Here is a 9,134-nt window from a genome sequence, read left to right as displayed (position 1 = left end):
ATATAAAAATATGTACCATGTATCTGTGTATATATACACATGTATAAAAAAGGAGATACTAATATTTATCAAGCTGTATAGTTTATATATAAAAAGAGATATCAATATATCTGTATCAGGCTATATATTTTATATATGTATATATCTATTTGGCTGCAGTGATGGAGATGGGCTGGCTTATAAGGAAACTTGAGATGTCATTACATCTCTGGAAAAAATGAGTTTCTCTTTGCAGCTCACCTGCACCAACAGTTCATGTGGTGGTTTGAAACAAGGTTGATTAACTATTAGGGCTTTATTTGAAGGTTTAATTCATGACCTCTGAGTAGATGCAAGGATGAGCGTGCTGTTTGCATTGTTGCCATAACTAAAGGGTGGAAACCCTCATCATCTTGAACCAACGTGTCTGAAGGGCTTTTCAGGGGGAGGCTCTGCCTTTTCGTTCTTCAGATCCCATAGCAGATCTTCCATTCACCCAACACTCACCTGGTGCAGAGTCTCTCATCCCAAACTGAGTCATCCCACCAGTCTGCACTGGAAACAAACGGCTCTGCGCGCGATTGTAGCTGCTGTAGGTTCTCTGTTATGGAAATATTCATCATTATAGAGATGCTTTGGTGACTCAACTCTTAATCCAGCTCCTGTTCAAAGTGGTGGCTGCGATGCAGGCGTACAGGCAAGCGTGTTGCCATCTCCCCTGCTCCTGCAGCTGTGGGGTGGCTGAGGACCAGGGTTTTTCCTGCGCTGAAGAGTACAGGAAATTTTATGGTTAAATTCACATGGTTAATTTTAGGGTGTATGTGCCTCAATTGGAACAACCTATGGATTGGTTACCCCTTCCTTACAGCAGGTGTTGAGCACGTTATGGGTGCTGCTTGTCTGCAGAGCTCCTTGCAGCCTGGACTCATGAGAAGTCTTTAATAAAAATAATGATAAAAAGCGCAAACAAAGGCCACCCAAAGCAAAGCAAAGCATGGCTATTTGGAGGTGGGAAAAGCTTTGCCAAAGCTTACATCTGCAACATTGGGAGGCTGCAGACCCCTGTGCCTCACCTGTAACATTTCTGCCCCACAGGCATCGACATCTTGAAGCTGGTGGCAGCCCAGGTGGGGAGCCAGTGGAAGGACATCTACCAGTTCCTGTGCAATGCCAGCGAGCGTGAGGTGGCGGCTTTCTCCAACGGCTACGCGGCCGACCACGAGCGCGCCTATGCCGCCTTGCAGCACTGGACCATCCGTGGGCCCGAGGCCAGCCTGGCCCAGCTCATCAGTGCCCTCCGCCAGCACCGCCGCAACGACGTGGTGGAGAAGATCCGAGGTCTGATGGAGGACAACACGCCGGTAATGATGGACTAGGCTTTGCATGCTCATATGATGTGTTGCACGTCTTGTCTGGCCATGGCAACCATGTGGGTGGATGGGAACTGGGTGTGGCCTCAAGTTTAGCAAATAACTAAGTAGCTGGACTCCATCAACCCCCAGAGCTCCTCAAGGGCTTATATCCAAGCCTTACGTTGCTTTTGAGCAAAGCTTTGCCAAAGTTTGCTTAAAACCTTATCGGAGTTTTGATAAGCTCTTGGGTCCCGTGTGTTGTGGTTTGCACGTGTCTTTGAAGGTCACCAAGAAAACTTTGTGTTTGGAGAGGCAGAGGAAAAATCCTCCCTCTTTCAACTTGTTCTTAAATGCTGTTACTAAATCTCCAGGAATTTGTAGAAGGGCCGAGCATCCTTGAGCACTAAATGTTCTAGAGCAGCGAATCACTTCCTCAGAGTGGTGACTTGGTAATATGAAGGTCCATGTGTGTTGTCCTCCAGAGTTGTTTCCCTTCTGCGGCAGCTCTGGCCTTAAAACAAACAGTCCTGTATCTTGGGAGAATAAATAAATTGCTGCAGAATATCCTACAGCAGGGTCTGAGCTGGGTGTAAGTCATCAGAAGATGCCTTGGTGACCTTTGCGGTTTGTTTTGGCCACTTCTGCCTTACCTGTCAGTGTCCTTTCGGTGTTTTGGCTCTGATAATTCAGTGGTCTTCTGGAAGTGTTCATAAAGTTGATGGATGGGACTTCTTCTGAATGTGGAAGCCAATGGGACAACACATGGATGGAGATGGGGGTAGTTGAAAGAGGGCTCTTCCCCCTAAACCAGTTGGTGAAATGTCTTCCATTGACCTTGGCAGTGACCCAGACCTGAAGGGGAATGGGTGAGTGCCTACAAACCTCCATGGGCACTTGGTGTGGGGTCCTGGCGAGGTGGACCTTCATGTATAGCAAAGATTGTGGGCAGAGTATTTGTCAGGGCAGTGGAATCACAAATCCCACTTTGACTATTCCGAGCTTCCCCCTGTGAGAGGAACTGTGGTCCCTTCACCATGATGCGTATCCAACGTGATGTTGTTTAGTGTGCTGAACATCTTGGTCCCTCATAACCACAGTGTGAAATCATGGGTTTCAATGCATTAGCAGAAGTCCTGGGTTTGTGTTTTTGAGAGACCCCAAGTCAGGTGTGTGCCAAGCATTGCCCCATGTGTCCTGCCCAAATTTTGGATAGGTTCACTTTGCCAGCCACCCAGTTGCTCCTGCTCCTGTTCAGTTGCTGTTTTCTTCCTTCCAGCTCCTGGTCCTTAAGCAGCATTTCTCATTTCCTACCATACTCCAAGATATTCTTTTTTTATATCAGGGATGGAAAAAAATGAAATAAAAAGCCGGAGATAAAGTTATAGTTGGGAAAAGAAGAGTCATTTCCTACCATACTCCAAGATATTCTTTTCTTTATATCAAAGATGGAAAAAAACAAAATAAAAAGCCTGAGATAAAGTTAGAGTTGGGAAAAGAAGAGAAGCAGAGAAAATAATGATTTTGCACAAGTGAATTAAAGTTTCCACTATGTGCAATGTCCAAGAAGGACACATTCTCCTCTTGTTCTCCTGGAGCAGGTAGTAACTTCTGTCCTCCTAGTTACTGCTTTGACTTTGAATACTACAGCAAAGCGCTGGGCTAGGACATCAGATAAAACATGGGGCTTGTTCATCAGCACAACACCTAACGAACAGGTGTGGGTTGTGCAGTGCTCCGTTCTCCTGAGCGTTGTGCTGTTTTGGCCAAGACTTCTCAAATAGCACAAAAATGCAAGTGATGATAGCTTCAAGAATGGGGTTTGGCAACCCATCGGGATGGTGGACTCCCAACGATGGAGTGAACACAAGCGATTTCCTTGTGTGTGCCCATAACTCTGAAAATCTAGTGAGCAGATGCTCCAGAGCAAATCTCATGGATACTTGTAGGCAAGTCTTCTTTTGGGCTTCCCGACCAGCTCTCCTGGAGGATGTTTCTCTGGTTTTATTTAAACAGTGTGTTGTGTTCCCCAGTGTCCAGCAGAACCTGGAGCCTGGTGGTCTCCTGTGGCTCTCACTTACTTTCTTAGAAATCGGTAAAATTGGTTTGCTGATCTTTTCAAAATGTGGCTCAGGTGCGTCCGCTTGAGAAACAGGGCTTGGTAGAGCAGAGGAGGTGTTCTTAAAAATTCACCTGAGCTGACACATTCTCCTCCTCTGGGCTTTTTTGAATGAGTATCCCTCATGATCAGCATTTGGTGTTGGCCATTCCTGTGCAGTCCCTCTGCCCTGAAGGTCCTCAACCAGTCGCTGAAGCAACATGAGGGATGATGAAGCTCATAAGCACCTCGGGGTGCAGATTCATCATGGCAGCATGCTGTGTTTCTGGGAGGTATGACCTGCTGTAACCTGTCTACCTCCTCTCCTTGGATTGTCTCCCATGCTGTGGATGCGGGTGGTGATGGAGTGGCCCTGGAAGGGATGCAGAAAGCTGTGGGAAGCAGTTTGTGGAAGGGAAAATGAAGCCCTGGAGCCTCGTGCCGGTGGCTGACCTGTATCGCAGCGATCTAGAGACCATGAGCAGCCAGGGGAGCCGATTGCTCAGTGCCAGGGGTGGGTGTTGAGGTTGTTTTGTTTGGGGTTCTTTTAATCTGTGCTGCTTGGAAAGTCTTTAATTAGAGCTAATCTAAGTTTGGCTCTCGATAGTTTGTCTGTCCAAATGCAGACAGATCGAGATGGTTTCTCTCCATACAGAACCAGTTTGATCTGAAGGAGCAGGTCACCCCGTTGGTGGCAGAGGTGGGGGTGCTGCACTGCACCTCTCCAGCAACTGACCCAGCAGAAATTGGTCTTGCAAAGAAAAAACAAATAAAAAATAATAAAAAGAGAAATTTTTTGTGTATGCTGTGAAGGAACTGAGGAATCTCATAATTGTACCCTCAGCAAGTTTGCTGGTGACACTGAACTGGGAGGAATGGCTGGTACACTGGAAGGCTGTGCTGCCATTCAGCAAGATCTGGACACAGTGGAGAGTTGGGCAGAGAGGAACCTGATGAAGTTCAATAAGGGCAAGTGTAGGGTCCTGCACCTGGGGAGGAATAACCCCGGGCGCCAGGACAGGTTGAGGGTTGACCTGCTGGAAAGCAGCCCTACAGAGAAGGACCTGGGAGTCCTGGTGGATGACCAATTGACCATGAGCCAACAATTTGTCCTTGTGGCCAAGAAGGCCAATGGTCTCCTGGGGTGTATTAAGAAGAGCATGACCAGCAGGTCAAGGGAGGTTCTTCTTCCCCTCTGCTCTGCCCTGGTGAGGCCACATCTGGAGTACTGCGTCCAGTTCTGGGCTCCCCAGTTCAAGAGAGACAGGGAACTTAAGCGGAGGCTACAAAGATGATAAAGGGCTGGAGCATCTTTCTTCTGAGAAAAGACTGAGAGAGCTGAGTTTGTTTAGCCTGAAGAAGAGAAGACTGAGAGAGGATCTTCTCACTGTTGCAGAGAGGTTGTGGAGTCTCCTTCTCTGGAGATGTTCAAAACCCACCTGGATACAGTCCTGTGCAACCTGCTCTAGATGAACCTGCTTTGGCAGGGAGGTTGGACTAGGTGATCTCCAGAGGTCCCTTCCAACCCCTTGTGATAAGCAGTGTAAACACGTGTCCTTCCCTGTGGCTAACAGCATGATGCCCTTGAGGCAACCTAAGCCACAGCAAGCTTCCAACACATGCTGGTGTGTCCTAGGTGAGCCTGGGAGGGATGCAGGATTGGCTGTGTCATCTGTGATGCCTTTGGCCCTTGCTCAGCATCCCTGGGTGCAAATGGGCATCTCCCATCTCTCCCCATGTACCATAAGAAAGCACTGACACCCCCATCTCGTAGGTAGAAATAGTGTTACTGGGTGACATAGCTCTCAGACAGCAAATTGGCACCCTAAACCCAGCCAGCCTCCCTTTGCCATCCCATCCTTGTCCCAAATCCTTTATCTAGTCTATTGTCTGTTGTCCAAGTCTTTCATGTTGCCTGAATTAATCAACATTTAAATTCATCTTACTACAAGTAAATACTTAATAAGGAGGGAAAAATGCACATCATGGGAGGTTCTGTTCATTTCAACTACACAATTTTGGAGTTTGGTTTATAGCTTTGGGTTTTTGAAGTAGATTTCCATGGAGGTTTTGTTGGGTTTTTTTGTTCAGTTGCTTTTTTCCTGTTGTGGAAAGAAAACAAAAATTCAGTAGAGATCTGCTTTGGATCTGAAATTTTGTAAGACGACAATATTTTGGAATTTTTCAGTTTTGACTCATGCAAATTACCATGCTGTTATGTGCCCTGATTCCTGTGTGAAATCTCAAGATACATCTCAGGACTTCCAAAAAGCAAATGTCTTCCCCAAAGGTCAAAACAAAATGCAATAAATAAAACTGTTGAGATTTAAGGCTGTGAAACCTGCGGAGGCAAAACTACCCTCTCCTCTGGTGCCCCATTCCCCCGGCAGCCTTTCGGGCTCCAAAACCCAAATATTGGTTGTGGAGTCTCCTTCTCTGGAGACATTCAAGACCCACCTGGATGCCTTCCTGTGTGATCTCATTTAGGTTCCTGCTCCAGCAGGGATATTGGACTGGATGATCTTTCGAGGTCCCTTCCAATCCCCAACATTCTGTGATTCTGTGATTTACAACCCTTGATAGGAACAGGGGAACTAACAGGAGCCTTTGGAGTGCTACAGCACATGGCAGGAACGTTTTCCTTCGAGGAGGCAGCAGCTCTGCTGAAGGCTCCCCGGCTTTTTTAGCTGCAGGAGATTATGCTGGGTTTGCATCGCGCTGAATGAATTCAGGTTAAAACGCGATTAGCCCTCTGAATCGCCCTCTGAATCGCTTTGCTGGGGGTTTGGTTTGTTGTTTGTTTTTTTTTTACAGCTGATCCAGAACATACGGCAAGTGCAGCAGCTGTGGGGTGTTTTTTTTGGGGTGTATTTAACTCACGGGGTTCCTGTTGAAGGTTGGCCACAGCCATGAACACCTCTCCCGCTCGAGGTTTGCAAAATCTCTCCCCTTGCAGGCAGGCTGGCCGGGCAGCGGGTTGCGAGCTCAGGCGCTGCTGGGCGAGCACAGGCACACCCCAAATTACTGATGCTGGCAACAACAAAAATAGGGGGTGGAGGGGGGAGAGAGGGAGAGTTTTTTTCACTTCCATCCCAGCAAATTAGAATCATGGAATGGTTTGGGTTGGAAGGGACCTTAAAGATCATCTAGTTCCAACCCCCCTGCCATCAGCAGGGACACCTTCTGCTAGACCAGGTTGCTGAAAGCCTCATCCAACCTGGCCTTCAACATTGCAATTCCATAAAATTGCAATTCTCCATTTTGGGGTGAAAAGCAGAAGAGTTCAGTGTGGTGCAGGCACTGGGTAATGGGGTTTTTTTTGGGGTGCATAACAGCATTTTGCAGATATCGAAGGGGTGTTTGTGCCCACCCAGGCTGGCCTGAGGTGTTGTTGGCATGACTGGCCGTCTTTGCTACTGTAGTGTCCTACTGTGAGCAATGCTTTCAGCTCTTATCTTTTTATTTATGGGTCTGCTGGCCTCGGCTGAAATATTTCAGGGAATAGATGAAGGAGAAGCAAACAGCCTTGTTCAGGGTGTTCAGCAGTGCAGCCTCAGCAAAGCTTAAAAAAAAATAATTAATAAGTTGAACATGGAGAGAAGGAGGCTGCAGCCCCAAGCCCGAGGAGATTTAGGTCCGTGGCTAATTACATGTGGCAGATAATCCCATGAATCAGCAGATATGTCAGGGCTGGGTCTGATGTGAGGTAAAGCCGTGGGGTTTTTGGGGGTTGCCAGAGGAGAAGAGGATGTGAAAGCAGCCCCATGTCCAGGCACGTGGCTGTGGCAGTGTCTTTTGCCTCCTTTTCTTCCTCTTTTGCAGGTCAAAACCCTGGGGTGGGTTGAGAGCCTGGAGCAGTGTTCCCCAAATCCAGCCCCCAACAGTTCCTGCCCATCCCTTTCATTTCTTCTTTTGGCAAAGCAGAACTGGGCTGGACCCAGTAATTAGCAATTAGCTTTGTGCTACGTTAACCTCACACGTGGGTGGCAGAGCAAGGGTGAAGCTGTTGGGTGGATTTCCCAACCTGGGGCCTGTGGTCCGAGGGCTGGGAAATGCCCAGGCAGCCAGGAAAAAAACAGAATTGCACGTAATTTTTCCTTCTGGACTTGCATCAGGTTTTATTTAAGGCACAAAGCTGTGGAATAAAGTGGCAAGAGCCCTGTGGAAGGGGTAGGTCTGGTTGGGTTTTGCTGGAGTGGGCATCACTGTTTTTCTCCAGGTTTGCTCTAAACCATGAGTTGGTTTTTGGCAAACCAAGGATGAGTTTGAACCAGGCTGGAGAACATGCAATAAACAAAAATGTAATAATTTATAAAGTATTACAAACATAAATAATATAAACACAAACATATAGGCTTTATAGTAGATGTGATTATGGTTGAGATTTCCTTGCTGTGATAGCCACATCTCCATGTGTCTGTGTATTTGCAGTATATTGGGCTCAGGAGCATAAGTGAAACTAGAAGATGATGGGGTCAGAACAAACTGAACTTGGTATTGACTTAATCAGCCTGTAGTTGAGTTTGGAAACTCATCATCACAACTTCATCAACTCTTCATTGTGGCTTGAGTTGAAAAAGTGGAAGTTCCTGGTGGCTTCTCCATAGGAAAGAGAAGCCACCAGGAGCTCTCATGGAGACACCATCTCCTGCTTGGAGAAGCACTTGGCTCACAAATGGCTGGGGCTGGTGGAGATGAGTTGTTTCATCCATGGATAGCTGTGTTTTGGTCCTGGAGTCTAAACCCTCCCCAGACCTGAAACTGCCCATTCTGGGTTGTGTGAGGCTTGACTTGAGTAGCTCTTCTCCAGAGCTACTCTTGTGTTGAGGGATGCCAGCTCCACCACAGAGGTGGTGTCATGTTCTTCTGAAACCTGTCCAGTGAGGTGAAGGACATGGGCTGAGCAGGGTGCTGAGCACCTTTGTGCCCTTCCCATCCTGGCAAAGGGCTTGCCTTCTGCTCTGTAGCACATGCAGGCCATCACTGCATCTCTCTTCCACCTCAATGAGACCTCATGGCCCAGGCAGTCATGTTTCATCTTCCAAGATCTGGTACACTCTGAAGGTGGACCCCCAAAACACCACATGTGCCATGAAGCTGCTCATCCATGTGGATCCTCCCTGCACCTGTGGGGACAATAGTGAGAGCATCCCTTGCTGATACCACCCTGCACCCACCCACGGCATTGGCCACGCAGGGGTTTCTCCCACTGCATCCCCTCCGGAGGTGTACGAGACCTGGGACTAGGGCTGGTGTCAGCTGGGCGCCATCTTTCAGGGAATCTGGGAAATTATGGCCTCAGCACTAAATTTATCCCCAGTCCCAAGAGGGTGTACAGCCACCCACTGTGGATGTTGCTTCTCTGAACCCAGCTCCCTGCTGAATTTTCCCTTTTTTTTTAGAGAAAAAAAAAACCAAAACCCAAACAAAACAGCAGTTGTTTGAGTTGTGTTTGTGTTGGGACAAGAAAACCCAACCCAAGCAGGGTTGCTATGGCCTCAGCACTAAATTTATCCCCAGTCCCAAGAGGGTGTACAGCCACCCACTGTGGATGTTGCTTCTCTGAACCCAGCTCCCTGCTGAATTTTCCCTTTTTTTTTAGAGAAAAAAAAAACCAAAACCCAAACAAAACAGCAGTTGTTTGAGTTGTGTTTGTGTTGGGACAAGAAAACCCAACCCAAGCAGGGTTGCTCAAAGCTGGGCTGATG

The 9,134-nt window shown here is 47.7% G+C and overlaps 1 protein-coding gene across 1 annotated transcript in view; it reads left to right on the top strand.

The window, feature by feature from the left end:
- Positions 1-1,074: 1,074 nt before the first annotated feature.
- LOC104530373 (tumor necrosis factor receptor superfamily member 21-like) overlaps positions 1,075-9,134 on the top strand; it is a gene marked incomplete at both ends in the record, with an annotated part of 8,756 nt that continues 696 nt past the window's right edge. The window contains one exon of the mRNA XM_010174936.1: positions 1,075-1,340. Coding sequence (XP_010173238.1) covers positions 1,075-1,340 — 266 coding nt within the window. The remainder of the gene's footprint in view (positions 1,341-9,134) is intronic.

The sequence above is a fragment of the Antrostomus carolinensis genome, unplaced genomic scaffold (assembly GCF_000700745.2).
Source record: "Antrostomus carolinensis isolate BGI_N321 unplaced genomic scaffold, ASM70074v2 scaffold18299, whole genome shotgun sequence".
In the NCBI taxonomy this organism is placed as follows: Eukaryota; Metazoa; Chordata; class Aves; order Caprimulgiformes; family Caprimulgidae; genus Antrostomus; species Antrostomus carolinensis.
This window is presented reverse-complemented; position numbering and strand designations above follow the sequence as displayed.